The 16778-nt window shown below is 42.7% G+C and overlaps 1 protein-coding gene across 2 annotated transcripts in view; it reads right to left on the bottom strand.

The window, feature by feature from the left end:
* INPP5D (inositol polyphosphate-5-phosphatase D) overlaps positions 1–16778 on the bottom strand; it is a 63474-nt gene that overhangs the window by 4538 nt on the left and 42158 nt on the right. For both annotated transcript variants that reach the window (XM_033150008.1, XM_033150009.1), the window contains exons 15-25: positions 11743–11881; positions 9850–9958; positions 9133–9221; positions 8866–8947; positions 7884–7973; positions 7658–7771; positions 5544–5626; positions 3513–3600; positions 3056–3205; positions 727–823; positions 316–435 (exon numbers count right to left, since the gene is read on the bottom strand). In XM_033150008.1, coding sequence (XP_033005899.1) covers positions 316–435; positions 727–823; positions 3056–3205; positions 3513–3600; positions 5544–5626; positions 7658–7771; positions 7884–7973; positions 8866–8947; positions 9133–9221; positions 9850–9958; positions 11743–11881 — 1161 coding nt within the window. The remainder of the gene's footprint in view (positions 1–315; positions 436–726; positions 824–3055; positions 3206–3512; positions 3601–5543; positions 5627–7657; positions 7772–7883; positions 7974–8865; positions 8948–9132; positions 9222–9849; positions 9959–11742; positions 11882–16778) is intronic.

Consider the following 16778-nt stretch of genomic DNA (forward strand, 5'->3'; position numbering starts at 1 on the left):
GGCTGGCCACTGTGAGAACAGGATGCTGGGCTAGATGGGCCACTGGCCTGATCCAGCATGCTTGCCTTGTGTTCTTAATACAAAGTTAGAGAAGCAAGGTTTTTATCTAGAGCAGCTTCTCCCAACCTGGTGCTCTCCAGATGTCCTGAACTCAGCTCCCTATCAGCCCCAGCCACCACAGCCAATGGTCAGGGATGATGGGAGTTGAGAGTCTAGCAACATTTGGAGGCTGCCTGCATTTCCAGCCATTTCTCTTCTAGGCAGGAAGAATTCTTTAGTGCATACAGCAAAGCACACTAAGGTAAAAATCACTACCGCAAAAGATCAGTCTTGCTCGGTTCATCTAGAGAAGTTGTCGCTGTTCCTCGATAGCGGGCAATAGCTGCTGCTTCTTTGGCCATTATGTGAGTAGATTTTCTGTTGGAACAAGGCTCCCTTTCAGGGGAAGGCAGTGCGTTAGAAGGTTCCATAATCTGATAATTTTCAAACATAATGGTAGCATTTTCTCCATGCAGCCATTTCTCACATCTGTTACTTTATTTGGAGATAGTTTTCAATGCTCTTATTATATTCTCTTGGTGTGCTGGGGAATAATACATGTAAACAACTTTCTTGTTTATTCTGCGATGCACACCACCTCTGGCAGATCCAGATCTGCCTGAGGGCACGTCACCAGCCAACATGTCAGTCATCTTTGCACACATAAATTAACTGCCTATATCCTACCTATTCACTGGCTCCCACTCTTTGGCATAGTCTACACAGCTTGAGACCCTCACTGGTTTCTGGCCAGCAGCCTCATCCCGTTCAATCTTCACGAAGTCTAGAGGAAAGACACAAAAGAAATAACAGTGCTTAGGGCTGCAGTACAAGTTTGTAACATTTAGGTTCTAAATCCCTGAGGCGCAGTCTCCAACTAAACGGTTCCACAAGCGCAATGAATTTTAGCCATGCAATGGAACTTCCTCAGCCTCTCCTCCTTCTGTGTGACCCCTAAAACTGTTCCAGGGGTCCCAACAGGCGGGTTTCAAGACCAGGCCCACCTGCCTAATTCTCTAGTAGAATTTGGGTGGCTAGCTGAATTCATCTCCCCTCGCTGCCTACGTAGGCCTGAGAGGGTCTCTGTACTTGTTAAGAGTTACATAAATGGGAGAAAAAATCCATTCATCCTAGTGTAACACAGAGGTAGTTCATGGGGGTGGTATGGTGTGGACAGTGGCATTCTCTTGGCAGTACCAGGGCAAGGATGAAGCAATGTAGTGAAGGGGGCTGGTGAGCTCCAGGGCTGGCACTGCAAATGTGGAGTTCCTTAGCCCTCACCTCTCCTTCCCCCATCTCTGTCATGATGAGCACATTTTTGCCAGGTAAACATCACTGCCTCCACTACCCCTCACAAGCTACAGTAACATTGTGAGAACCACAACTAGTGAAATGGCTCTATGCTGGAGCCACTGGCACTACAGGGACAGGAAAAGCTGCACCTTGGAGAAAGTCCCCTTCCAAGTATCTCTTGAAGGTACAGATTGAATATTCAAAAAGGTTTGATATCTGCAGGTCTTTCCAAGCACTATAAGGCATTAAAACAGAGATATTTCTTTTTCTCAAGAAGCAAAGCATAGCTGCTTCTCCTCCATGAGTGATATTTGATACCCATGTTTTTCTATCAGGATTTGAATTCTCTTTCGATTATGTTTGACATCCAGATCAACAATGCCAAAGTCCACTAACGTTTTCCAAAAGAAAACAGCTATCTTTGCTTTTTTGGAGCCAGCCTGGTACCCATTTTTCAACGTATCTGATGAAAAGGAGAGGGAGAGGGAGAGGGAGAGGGAGAGGGAGAGGGAGAGGGAGAGGGAGAGGGAGAGAGACCTGCCCCAGAGCCTGATCAGCAATCCCATTTATTTATTTTTAAATTAAATACTACACCCTGGAGCGGAGTGCTGATTGTGATTGTGATTGGCACCACAGCACATGGGAAAGTTGAAGCCTTCCCGCCCCAGCCAAATTCTCAGTAAAAATCACACACAGCTCTTTGCACTTGCAGCAATTAGTATTGGGGGTAGGGGAACATAGAAAAAAAAATCTTTTCAAATGCTTATTACCAGAATCATTCTTCAGGATTTTCACAGTGGTTACGGCTCTTCTCTTTCACACATTGATATTCCCATTACAAGGAGATTATCTCCATATCTCCTCCAAATATCAAAATGTATAAAGGGCATTGTGGGTTTCCCCCCTCGTGCTAATTGCTGTGCATGTGTGTGTGTGTGTGTGTTATTTTTTTTACCAATATAGGTGCTGGGGAGGGAAAATTTAAGCCACCCCTCCCTTGTGTACTGTGATGCTGATGACAATCCCCTGCACACCCACCCCCAGCACATGCCTGATATTAAATTTTTAAAAGCCCACGACATGGTTGCTAATCACATCATTCATATAATATAGAGTGAAAATGAAGCAGAAGCATGTGAAATCTATATTGCTGACCGTCAGGTAGAGGGCTCCCTCTCGCTGTTCATTTGGTTGGAAGCAGGAAAGAAGAGCTATAACTGTATTCCGTAGATCTCCTGTATATTTGTTTATACCACAGTGTGGGGGCGGGAATTACCGGTACTTTTCAAATGCAAAAGCCACAGTGGTGGTTTTTTTTTTTAAATGCTTAAACACTCCATTATCAGAGTCAATCTTCAGGATCTTCACAATAAGGCTTCTTCACACACTGATACTCTCCTTACAAGGAGAATACCTTCACACAGGAAAACAGCTCTCCATATCTATATCTATATATCAAAATATATAAAGGGCAACGTGAGATTCTCCCCTGCCACGTATAAGCGATTTTAGCAGACAAAGACTCATGCTACCCGTCACATTATTTTCTGCTTATGGATGTAGCACACAAACAATGGTTTACCACTGTTTAGGGTTTGGGCATAACACTAAACTATGGTTAACTGAAAATGAAGTGAAAGCTGATCTTCTTGCAGACAGGCTGAAACAGGAGAGGGGGGAGTCCATGAGCCCATTGTTTGTTCATGTAACTTGCCTTACTTACCATATAGTTTTTCTCTCTGTTTCCCTTCAGATGTTTGCAGCTTAAATTCACCTTGGAAGATGCCTGTCTTTTCCCCATGATGTGTTAGCATAGTTTGGATTGGGACTTGGGATTCTGTAGCTCCACTTCGAAGAGCAATGCAGCCTTCACCTAGAGAAAGACAAGGGAACAGATAATGCCATAAGGACAGGTTTGCACAGGCAACTTGTTGGAGGGAGACTGGATAAATCCATAGCGATTATGTTCCTTGTGTAAATAACCATAGTCCTCAGCAATACTTAAAATTACATTTTTAAAATATATGTGCTGTTGTAAAATGTTGCTATTGTAGAAAAGAGATCCTAGAAATCTAGAAATTCATACACGCATTTTCTCCCACACATTAAACAACTTTGTGGGGAGGGGGAAATGTAAGGAGAGGTTGACTCATGTATAAGCTTTAGAGACAAAGTCTTACCATAGGATTCATCACTATCTGATGATTTAATGCTGATCAGAATGTGCTGGTCTAGCAGGTACTCTGGATCTGAAATAATTGGAGTCAGCTGCAAGAGAAAGCTCAGAAACGTCAGCATGTGCACTTCTGATATCACAACTCTAAAGCAATTGTAAGTTAAATTATAACATTTTCAATGAGACAGATAATGCTGTGATAAAAGAATGTTAGAATTTCCCTGATGATATTACAACACATGTATTAGCAAAGGTAGAAACAAATATTCCAGTTGACCAACAGTGGTTTTCAAGGAAGAAATCCTTGTTATTTGAAGCCACATCATATAATCCCTTTCATCTTGTAGCTGTTTTAATATATTCTTCAGGTTTTTAGAACCTCTGGTTATAAATAAGGGTTCTGTATCTGAAAGCAATAGCCAACTCCAGTTTCTGAAATGAAAATCTGTGAAGATGAGACCATGTATGGCCATCACAGGGTGTCATCATCATAACATCTTGTTAAAGTAGAAGGGAGAATCAGCCATAAGGTCTTGTCCCTTCTTATGCTTGTTATGTAGGAGTCTGGAATGTAACACACCACAAACGGCTAACTGGGGCTACTAGATTTCTCTTGGCAGCCCTTAGCTGCAAGTCCTTTTAAGGACACCAGCTGGAATGTCATTTCAACATGTTCTTCCAAACTATTTAATTACCCATATGTTCATTTAGTATAAGTATTTGGAGCAGGGCCCCTAAGAAAGCATTCTATAGCCTATCTAGAGGAGAGAGAAAAATTCAAAAATTGGGGAGTCTGAGCTTTTCATTATGTGGAATCATAAAACGTTATGTGTTAGAATGGATCTGCACTGTGGGTTGTTGAAGAAGACCTAGAAGTTTTTCTCCCAAGTAGGACTCCTGTTTTGGGGGAACTGCATTTTCACAGCACTCAAATCTCAAAATGTTGGTGCAAGGAAAATGCAACTTTCACCCCAACCCTGTCATCCCAACACTTAGACGCACTGGGAAGTGCTCATCAAGAGTGACTCGTGACGTAATATCTCTCCCACATGATTTCATGATTGTGTGTGTTAATTTTATTTATGTAACTTTATTGTGTACCTTGTTGTACCTTTTATTTCAGTGTACCCTCCATCTGGCCCTGCAGTCTTAAGAGGCAAAATGCTTCTCTGCTGTAGCACTCGAGCAACGGGGAGGTGCTTGCTGAACTAGGAAAAGTGGTGGTATACACTCAGAGAAAAACAACTACAGTGGTACCTCAGGTTACAGACGCTTCAGGTTACAGACTCCGCTAACCCAGAAATAATACCTCGGGTTAAGAACTTTGCTTCAGGATGAGAACAGAAATCGTGCAGCAGCGGCACAGCAGCAGCAGGAGGTCCCATTAGCTAAAGTGGTACCTCAGGTTAAGAACAGTTTCAGGTTAAGAACGGACCTCCAGAATGAATTAAGTTCTTAACCCGAGGTACCACTGTACCAGACTTTTAGAAGACATCTGAAGGCACCCCTGTTTAGGGAGGCTGTTTAATAGATTATTGCATTTTAATGTTCTCTTGGAAGCCACCCAGAGTGGCTAGGGAAACCCAGACAGATGGGCGGGGTATAAATACATTGTTGTTGTTGTTGTTGTTGTTGTTGTTGTTGTTGTTGTTGTTGTTGTTGTTGTTGTTGTTGTTGTCAGCAAAACGACCTTGTAATTTTGAGGAATTCCCCCCTAATAATTTTTTAAACCTCCTGTGCACCTCCTCCTCTGTTGCTGAATGTTAAAAAAGAATTTGGTCAATTCCACTTCCCTGTTGTTCAGCAGCAGGGAAGTGAAACTGACATAAACATTTCTGTGCAGCAAGATGATTCCCTTGTCTGTATACTGAGTACTGGATGTAGCACAATCAGAGACATGGGGAAGGATTGTACAAGCAACAATGGTGACCGAGGATGAACTTTACACAATCTTTTGTGCTTTTGTATAAACTGTAGCAAAGCTACAGATGGAAAACATTTGTTAAAATAAGCATAAAACATACTGCAAGGCTACCTTAGGAAGGGCTTCAACAAACTTCACCACTAGTTCGCCTTCATTTCCTTCCTCATTTTCTCCCTCCTGGCTCTTTACAAAGCCTGCAAAAGTGTTAGAAAAGAAAACCATTCGCCAGCTGAGAAATGCACAACAAGCACACACATTTGCAAAACTAAAATAAAAAAAACTTGGCAGCAAATGGAAACTGCTAATTATTCTGCTTTCTGGACACAAAAATGGGAAGCATTTGTGTGTACAAGAATCTGATTCTATCAGAATGTTTGCAAAGTCCATTTATTGAGTCCACTGAATGACCTTACTATCTTGTATTTTTATTATTTCCTTCCATTTAATAAAGGTGTTAGAAGTCTCAGTGCATGCGTGGACAAGAGGATAAGGAGAACATAACAGCTCTTCCTACGCCACTCAAGATAGCACATTTTTGAAATTCTAATTTAAGATTCCTAACACATGGTTTCCATAGAAATGTATGCAAATCTCTGTATATTCCCCCAATTTTTTTTGTGCGGAGCTGGATTAATTGATCTCTGTGACATGTGAATAAGAGTACAGTAGAGGCATGCTATTTTTCTTTGCAGAGGAAAGAATAGTCAACAGACTTTGGGCATGTACCCTCTCACTGCATAAATTCATACAATTTCCAGCATTGATGTACAGTTCTGCTTACAAAACAAACAAAACGATTGTCTCCCAAGGCATCAACTGTTTTTATTGGCTGCAATTCACAATGTGATTAAGCTGCAGCATTCCAATTTAAGTTCTGATAAATAACAAGGCAGTTCTCCCAATCTTGGGAGAATCCATTTACATGGCTACCCCTAATATTTTTCTGCCCAAGTTGCTCTGTGATTGTGACAAAGGAGGCTCTGAATTGCTTGTCATGAAGATAGAAAACTGATTTTGCATGCCACTGCAAGCCTTCCAATTTAAGGTAGAGAGGTTTTGTGCAAAGACTATGCAATCTGGAGACAAGAAAAGCAAAAAAATGACTTCACTCTCTCTCTCATACACACACGAAAGAGAGAGAGGGGGGGGGGAGGGAGAGAGGGAGAACAAGTTCATTCTCCTACAGTGAATATAGTCATTCCACTAAATGCTGTGTACTACTATTGTACAACACAGAATTAGGTTTAGGACTAGATATGACATCTGTTGACTGCACTATGCTACCGTGAATGGGTTCAGCAACTTGGTATATGTCCAATATAACATAGCAATGATGGACTACATCCACATCACATTTTCTTCCAAGCTCAGAGCAGCATGCATAGTATTTTCCCCTCTCTTCTTAACCCTCACAGTAACTGTGTGGTAAGTTCCACAGCATGGTCTGAAGGTGCATGATGCAGCAACCTTGTTTTTTTAAATATATTTTTTATTAAAGATTTTCTTGATTTACAAAGGTAATGCAATGTCTCTCTCGTATTTTTCCATGTAACATTTTTTTCACATCAGTTTCATTTGTTGAGACATTAGGAAGAGAAGGGGGAGAGAGGTGGGTGGGATGGGGAGATGGGTGGGGTAGGGTGACGATGTTTCTGTTTTACTTAATATGTGTAGGGTTTGGTGTCAGCGTTGTCTGTGCAGGTTCTCTGTTGTTCGCTTGTTGAAGCTAAGTAGGTCTGGTGAGTGCCAGAATGGGAGGCAGCCCTCTGAGAGCTCTATATGTTATACCATAGAAGGTGATATATAAATTAAAATACGTGATTTATGGAGAAATATAGGGATTTGCCATGCAGCAGCAGCAGACTAAATCACCGGGTCTGTGCCTGGCTGGCTTGTGCCCTTTGGAAAATTGTAGGGCTTTTTTTAAAAGGTATACTGTATGTATGAAACTTAAGCGGTAATAAGAGAAACAGCCCTGATGATGAAATTTCAAGGGAAAACAACAAATAAAAATTGGCAAAATACAGGAATTAAGACCAAAGAGTTACTACAACAAAGAATGAAGTCTTTCAAAAGACAAAGTGGATATATTCTGATTCTTTCCCTCTCTCTCCCCACTGTTGAGTTTGTCAATAGCCCCCCTTCTGCAATATTGTCCCTTCTTGATAACCTAAACATCATTAGAGCTTCTGTATAATAAAGACAAAAGGTGAAAGAAACACTACTTTCTAGGCAGCTGGAGTAGAACTCAATGTAGAATTTTGTCTGAGACTTCGTCTTAAGGGTGGCACTGCAGCGCAGGAATTCAATCTGTCCCAGGGAGTCTGTGTACTTATCATCTGGAGAAAGGAGGACACTTGTTCAGGTTAAAGATAATAGTTTTAAAGCAATGAATGAGATTATTTTCTTTCTTTATTAAGGGCAGGGAAAGCTTGCATTGCATTTGCTTACCATTCTTTGAGACAAACTGAGAGGTGACAGCAACCTCAAATGTAGCAAAGACAGGACTGTGATCACTTGTCATGATGTCACTGGTGCATCCTAAGAGGAAAGTCAAATTCTAAGCATCTGTTTTTCTTGATCTCCCAAGGATGGAGAGAATAAAGCAATTGTCTGTCCTATACTCAAGAGTTATCTATGGAAACAAGAAGCCCCATCTCTTCAAGGGGGTTGTGTACTAGATGGATCAGTCCATCTAGATGAATCAGTCCATCTAGTACACAAAAGTTTTCTGACACCAGGCTTTGGACATAGTTACTTGAAACACCACATATTCCTGAACAAATCAGTCCAGGTGAGCCTTGGGGACCTTCTTCAGATTTCACCCGTCTCTGAAATAAGATAGGTGGTGGTGGTCAGATCGAGTGTTTGCTGTAGAACTATAGTTTTACAGTGTTTCATGTTGTAGTTTGCTATATATCATGATTTTGATAAAATATTTCCTAACTGTGATTTTATTTTATGTGTGTCGTTTTGGTAAGACTCTGACAGCATTTGCCGAAGAGCTGCTTATAAGCATCTGATTGGGAACACATTAAAAATACATTTTAAAGACAAACAAACCCAAAGGCCGGAACTGGGAGCCAGGATTAAAAAACACTAAACCACCAGCAGCCCTCTAATGCTACACAGCTTTTGACTCAGGGAAAATGGGATATTCTACAGGTTACTGGCGGTAGTGAGGTTCTTCCTGCTTAGTGACAGCGGGCTAAGAAGGTGTTCTAACATCTGCAAGGTGCATTCCCAGTTATCACACAGCCCATTCTCTCCCCACTACACATCCAAGTTTTAGGAGCAAGCATTCCAAGCCAGAAACGACAGGGTGCATCCGTTGCTGAGAACTTGGCAGCAAAAGGCAATGCTACAGATTCAGCTCTGAATCATTTCCGTTTAAACCAGCTTTGCTGCTATTCCCAATCTGTTCTCTACCCACCATAAGATTGACACACCACATGCACCAGGGGATATGATTTCCAGAGCACTCGATCACACCAGGATGGTAAATTGTATTTCACCTGCAAATAAAAGGAGAATCAATATCGAGAACACATCACTCCATAAGAAGGAAAGCTCTGGTGCCAAAAAGCCAGCAGCTTGTTCCCAATTAGAGTTCATTCACTGCGCTATCTATAGAAAGAGGAGCAGTTCTGGCAACAGACACCATTTGAAACATCGTAATATGCTGGAAGATATGGCATACCCCTGTTGCTTTCTGCTTGGTGTAGACATAATGCTCCCGGGTGTTCCTTTCAAAGCGATAGGTTGGGGCAAATGTTATTTCTTCCTCCTCTGAAAGAGACAGATGGCTAGTTATTGTTTTAACCAAAACCTGGGTACACACATCAAAGCACATCATGTAGGTTACTTCAAATCAATGTATGGGGCAACTCCTAGAACACAGTTAGCTGTTAGTATATGGCATGGGTAGGCAAATTAAGGCCCGGGGGCCAGATTTGGCCCAATCGCCTTCTAAATCCAGCCCGAGGACAGTCCGGGAATCAGCTTGTTTTTACATGAGTAGAATGTGTCCTTTTATTTAAAATGCATCTCTGGTTTGTTTGTGGGGAATAGGAATTCGTTCTCACCCCCCCCTCCAAAATATAGTCCGGCCCCCCACAAGGTCTGAGGGACAGTGGACTGGCCCCCTGCTGAAAAAGTTTGCTGACCCCTGGTATATGGTCTCTCACCATATGGATCGGGCAATTTTCTTAATGCAAAGAAATCAATTGCATTGCAAAGGGGAGGGGAGGATTGCCACAAACAAAACATTTACCACATGTGTCCGTTTCTATAAAGAGCAATTTAAAGCAGGCAATCACTCTCTCTACTGAGATTACTCTCTCAGTGATTACCCCTTTAGAAGTGTGTTTTTCAATGGCAGAGTAAAAAAGGGCAAAGGAATAGAAGCAGAACTTACCAAACTGCAGAAACACCTTTTGATCCCTCTTTTCAATGAGAAGCTGGTCGTAAGGCAGTAGCTCTGTGTACTGCATCTGTTTGATCTTATGGACGATATTGTCTGCTTCCTGATAACAAGGAAATGTCATAATGGCAGATGTACCACTCTCTTTTCTTAAAAAACAAAAACAAAAAAACCTTCCTGGTTAATAAATAGCACACTAGCGTCTGAGGCCACAAAAATCTGCTACAGAGGCCTAACTACATCTGATACGCAACTGGATCTCCTGACACTTTGATTCTCAAAACTGGTTGATAGGATTGGAAAATGTACCGCTGCTATTTACATATGTTTTTCAAAGTTGCTGCAAGGGCTAAGAGCAACTTGGAACAGGAGTGATTTAGATCAGGAGAACGCCATGAGGAAAAGAGGATTTTTAAGGTTTTTTTTTTTAAAGGATTTTCAAAAGCCACCCCAAAGTGTTCCTGCTCTGATTCCATTTGAAGCTTCCTGTAGCAAGTTTTAAATAACGAACTAAGAACCTATCAGTTTTTCCCCTGCGTCTTGTGTAGTTCCTATCCTTAGCTGCAAATACACCATCAAAAATGTTATCACCCTGGAATAGAGGCTTCAATGGAGCTTATGCCCGGGAAAGTGGATTTAGGATTTCAGCCCTCAGGTGTTTAGTTTCCTATGACCACCAAAATGTATTTGCTATATTGATCTCCTGATTACACTGCACCCAGTATCAGCACCCATTACTCCTATCGTAACACCCCTAACCATCCCTTGGTGCTTTCCCCCATACCCCTAACAGTCTTCTTCCGGCTTTTTCTTCCTGCTTGGTTACTCAGCAGCTGCAAATAGCCATGCTTTCCTTTAGGCTCCATGATACTTGCTTGCTTCGACTTCAGTAGCAACCACATATGCAGAGAAAACTCAAGTCTGATTATTGGAAGAACAGGTTTCACCCAAGCTCAAGCTGGGGTGGTGGTGGTGGTGGTGTATGTGTGAGCAAAATGTACGGAGAATGATTGTAATGTAGGTTCATCACTAAAATCATGAATGTCTGCATGAACCCTAAGAGTGTGACCTAATTCAAATCTCATCCCACCCAAAAACTCATTAGGTGACAAGGATTCTCTCATTTTCAGTTCTTTGCTTGCTATATGAGGATGCTGTTATATGTTGGGGGAACCTTGCTAAACACCAGAAATTAACAAATTGATTATTTGGAGTATTGAAGGGAAGATTGTAGGCCAGTGGAAAAATACAAGCAGTGCCTCACCTGGGATAGAGGGATTAGCACTACGAAAAGTGTTGATGGCCCATCTAAGAGGAATCTGGGGCCTGGGCAGGCGAAGATTGCCAAGGTGATGTGTGGGTGTGAGGTGACAGGAAACGAGTGTCTTTAGCAAGGTTAGCTGGGAAGAAGAAGGAAGAGAACAAAGAGAGAGATCCATCTTGGGCAGGCTGAGAGAGAGATGCCTTTGGCTCCAGCACTGCACTGCTGTGGGGAACAAGCCGCTCTTGAGGTGACCAAGCTGTAAGATGGGAACTCCCTCCATGCAGAGTGAAGGTGTAAACATATGGATAAATGATATTTCTTAAAAGTTTCAACCATCTCCGCCACGTCTTCAATCCTCCAAAATACTATTAGCTAGTAGCAGAGTGCTGGACTAGGACTTGGGAAACCAGGGTTCAAATCCCCACTCAGCTATGAAGCTCACTGGGGGACCTTGGGCCAGTCACTCTCTCTCTCAGCCTAACCTACTTCAGAGGTTTGCTGTGATGATAAAACTAGGAGGACAAGGACCATGTACACCACCTTGAGCTCCTTGGAGGAAATGTGGGATAGAAATGTAATAATAAAATGCAATAATAAATAAACAAACAAACAGGCTCTCTAACCGCTGTGGGCAACTCTAGGCGATAGTTCAGGTCTCCCAGCCAAAAGAGATGAGTAAACCGGTGGGTGATGTTAAATGGACTCAACTTCTTGTCTCCCAGCGACAGAAACCGCAGAATACTTGTGTAGTTCTGGTTCCGCCTATTAAAACACAAGAACAACGTTCAGTATACCATTTTATTATATGGCCTCTCACCAGCAGCATTATCAGCAGAGACATTGCTCATCCAGCTCGGGGAAAATGATTTGGCATATCGAAAATCGGTCGAATTGAAATGGACAATCTTCAAAGATCTCGATGAACTCTGCGCTGTATTCCCAAGCACCACACTCATTTGGTCATCTTTGCTGCAAAGGCGCTATTGGCGCGATGGGCATTGTGCCATCGCTTTGAACAAGGCTAGGAGATTATTGGACAGTGCAGTGATGCGTCGGGTGATAATGCTGAAGGGTCAGGTTATCCAGCACCCCGACATAAAGCGCTGCGAGGCGCATCTCTATCGCGATGACGGCGTGCATCTCTCAAGCATGGGAAACGATATTTGATATTTGAGCATTAGGAATTGGTTGCGGGTGTGAGGGTATTGGCGGCGAGGCCTTTAGGCTCGATTGGCAGTTTGGCATTGGATAACATCAATAGAGGTTAAAAGGGGAGGTAGCGCCATCACCTGCCCCTCATTGGAAGGGTATTCCGTTAAAGGTTTCCGGGGGTGTGGTCCCGTCCAAAGCCTAGGGAGGTCAGGGCCTGAGCCATGCCCCAACGGTGATGACGGGGGCAGTTCCCCTTGATATGCTTCAGGGGTGCTGCCCTTCGTGGTTAACCCTTCACGGACCCCCAACACCCGGGTTGGGGGTCAGATATAGTGGTTAGGATCCAATGCCTAAGCCAATACCGCTCAACATCCGTAACCAATAAAGTTGTGGCCTTTACGCCCATTTAATTCGATAAAATGTGTCCTGTGTCATTATTTACCTGGGAGGGAGGGATATAACCACGCAACAGTGGACTAGATAAGCCCATGATCTTTCCCTGTCTTGGCTCTGGCTGAAGCCTCAGCCTCCCAAAGGCAATATACAGCCAGACAATCAGTTCTGTATAGCTATAGGAGTAACTTGTCTCTGTGCATTACTATGGAACTATCTGATCCAACTTTGGCCACTAGCTTGGCATTGTGCACATTTAAATGGAAGAAGTAGCTGCTTGGTTGCCAGAAGAAAAGGTTTATGGGTTCTGTTTTTCTGTTTCCTACTGATAGTTAACCGGCTGGTGAAACTGGTCTAAACTTGAAGGGTCAGCAGCTTGTGGTATAGTCCGTTTCCTCTAAAGGAAAGCTTTTTTTTTTTTTTTAATGGCATTCACTGTAGAAAAAAGAGAAAGCACATACTATTTAAATGTATTGAATAAAAGTGAGAGCTATTTAAATGCCAGGGAGAGAAGGGAACCTTGTGCTATTTTTGCAGTATTTTAAAAGGGGCATCTTTAAGTGGATATATATACACACATTTCACTGTAAGACACACAAAAATTAAGAAAAACCTTGAAAATAGCTCTGTGTGTATATGTATGTACAGTCGTACCTTGGATCCCAAATGCCTTGGTACTCAGACGTTTTGGCTCCTGAACGCCGCAAACCCGAAAGTGAGTGTTCCGGTTTGCGAACATTCTTTGGAACCCAAATGTCTGACGGGGCTTCCATGGCTTCTGATTGGCTGCAGGAGCACCCTGCAGCCAATCAGAAGCCACACTTTGGTTTCTGAACGTTTTGGAAGTCGGACTTCCGGAACGGATTCCGTTCAACTTCCAAGTTATGACTATATGTGTGTATTTGCCACCAGTAGCACTTTACAATAGCTGTCTTAAAAATCTGCATACAATGCTGCATTTCTGAGAGCTTCTTGTATTTCCCTCCTGCCGGCTTCCAGGTAAACCTTGATTTAAACTGACTGACCAGAGAATATGGTACAATGCAAAAAGAAATGCGTATAGCAGCAATTCAACATTATTGCTTCCAAATCTCTGAACAGTTGTTGCCTCTGCACAACCAAAAGGGCTCTGGGAATAAGATCCTCAATTCAAATGCCCCAATGCAATCAAATCTGCAGAAAAAAGTGGCAGCTTTAATTTACCATACCTACTGTCTCTGTGTGAATTTATTTATTATTTATTTTATTTATTTTCTGCTAAGTAGTCAGGAGTGCTTCAATGCTTTCAGAGCTACTGCAACATTGGGCCTTGCCCAAACAAATAATACGGGACAACCACCAAGCCTGGGGTACCTTGTTGCAATCTATGAGTGTGCTGGGGGACAGAAGGAAGACCTTGAAGTATGTGTTGCCATGGGAATTTGCAACTGCTTCAGGAAGCAAAAATTGGGGCATGTGAAGATGGAAAAGTACTGTGATATAACACAGCTCGACTCTTCTGCTTTATATTGGCATGTTTGCATGGTTTCTATTTCTGGAGCACACAGCAAAGGGAGGGCTATACATTGAGTCAACAAACAAGCGAGACCTGTAAGCACAAATAGTTACAACCCCTCTGTTCCTGTTTTACTGGAATGTTCCCTTCTAAACCACAGGAAGAAACAACAATGGAAACCCAGTCTTCAGCTATTCACTTGTTGTTTTTAGAGAAAGAAGAAATTGAACAATCACAGTTACAGATTCTTCAACTATCTAGCTACAGTTTGTAGCCTGTGTCCATGCCCATGTGTGTATATTACTGTTAAATTGCACGTGGTGGGGAGATGCTGTGTAGCAACTCTTTGGTGCATTGAAATTTTCACTCCAGAAAAATGAAGACATGCTTAAGGTGCTTAGGTAGGGCTTACTTATCTGCCAATGTTTGTGAATTTTGTTTACATCACCAGCAGGACTGCAGCCTCAGGTCTTTGTGCCAAATAACCATCTGGGCTAAGATAAATAATCTGTGCCCCTTTGTATAGAAAAAAAGCTTTTTGAATACATTCTATGTGTTCCATACTTCAGTGGGGCTTCTTGTTCCAAAGAATGCAGCTCATGGTCATTAACTGTTAGTATTTCACCCCCTCCCTTTGTGAGAATCGTGTGACTTATGGTCTGAGAGAAGGGGGAGGGAACTGAGTCTTTGATCTCTTAATTAACTTCTCTCTGCCAGACAGAATGTGACCTTCACTGTGTGTGTTAGACAGGGTTCGTTCTGTAGATAAGATGTGTGGAAGAAACCTTAGCCACACAGGCTGTATAGTTATGTATATATTGTAGCTTGTAGAAAAATAAAGAAGAACTGTTTCAAGTTAAAATAGCCAGCGCTTTATTCGACCTCTGAGGAAGTGAGGGTGCTCATGACAGACAGTCTTGAGTCCAGATATTTATGATTGAGCTGTAGGTGTTCCAGTCTTATCGCCTGGCCCAGTCGGGGCACGAAGTGGGGCACAAGACCTGGATAGATCCTGGCTTAAATCAACATATGGTAGCAGAGGCGGATGGCTTCGTTCCTCCTATGGTGGCAAGCGGCTGGTTGGCGTTCCTCCTGTGTTGCAGAGCGGCTGGTTTTCGTTCCTCTGCAGATGAAGGCTGCTGAGACGTGCTGCTGCTGTGTTTGGTGAGACAGTTCGGCTGCTTCATTTCGGAGCTGTTTTCAAGCTACAGAATTGATTTACAATGGTATGCTGTTTAGCTGCCAGAACAGATAGCAGAGACGCTTTTCCAGATTCTTGCTAATTGCGCTGAGTTTGGGGGAGTGAAGTTAAAGGGAGTTAAGGCTTATTTTGTTGTATGAAGAAGTGGTGTTTGCTACAGTTAAAAACGCAAGCATGTCTTCTGCACAGTTTGGCCAGATATCTCTCTCTTTTCCTCCTCTCACGCCAGAGACTTACCCTACCTGGCAAGTTAGAATGAAAGCGCTTTTACAAAGGGAAAGGCTTTTCCATACCATTGAGGATGATCCCCCACAGGAAGATGATGATGAATGGCCTGCCTGGCATGAAGCTGATCAAAGAGCCAGAGGGACTATTGTTCTGGGCGTTTGTGATACCCTGTTGGTTAGTTTAGAAGATGCTGAAACGGCAAGGGCTGTTTGGGACAAACTTCGTAATTTGCATCTTAGGCAGGGAGCAGGGAGCAGTATTCTTTTTTTCAAGAAATTGTGTAGACTGGAGTTGCAGAAAGATGGCGATTTGCCCAGCCATCTGTCCCAATTACAACGTCTTAGACAAGACCTCATCCAAAGAGACTTGACTTTTTCTGATGCTGTTTTTTCCATGCTAATGATTAATAGCCTGGATGAGTCGTATGATGCTATTGCTTCTCAGTTATCAGCATTGCCTAATGATCGTTTAACACCGGATCATGTATCTAGTGTGCTCTTAAATGAGTTTGACCGCAGACAGACTGTTAAAGAAAGCCGGGGCAAAGCTGCTGAAAATGTTTCTAAGCCTTCAGCAGGAGAAAGTGAAACTACTGCAAAGGCACTGAAGTCAGTACGTTGCTATGGCTGCGGAGAGCTAGGTCATTATCGGAGTAATTGCAAGAAAGCTTCAAAGAAGAAGGGCAACTTCAAAGGTGGTGGAGGACGACGCAGACCTCAAGGGCCAGCTGCACAAAAGGCTTTGATCTCTCGTTGTACTGATAAGGACGCATACTCTGTTTTTGTTGTAGATTCTGGGGCGACGCGCCACGTTTCTAATGATAAAAGCATTTTCATTAATTTGCAGAGGCAAGAAGGCCGAATTCAACAGGCCGATGGGTCAGAGATAAAGTCTCCTGGCCAAGGAACGATTTCTCTGCAGAATCTTAATGCAACAGTTAAGAATGTTATGTATGCACCTCATTTGCAGGACAATTTGCTGAGTGTTTCTCAACTTACTTCTCAAGGTCTCAAGCTGGTGTTCACAAAGTCCCGATGTGACATTATTAGAGACAACAAACTCATTCTTTATGCCAAATGTGTTAATGGTTTATATGTATTGCCTTTTGTTACAGGTGCAACAGCTGGTACAGCTAAGAAAACTAAACAGGCCCACTGCAACATATCAATTGATAAGAATGAGAAGTTGCA

Source organism: Lacerta agilis, chromosome 5 (assembly GCF_009819535.1).
Source record: "Lacerta agilis isolate rLacAgi1 chromosome 5, rLacAgi1.pri, whole genome shotgun sequence".
NCBI lineage: Eukaryota > Metazoa > Chordata > Lepidosauria > Squamata > Lacertidae > Lacerta > Lacerta agilis.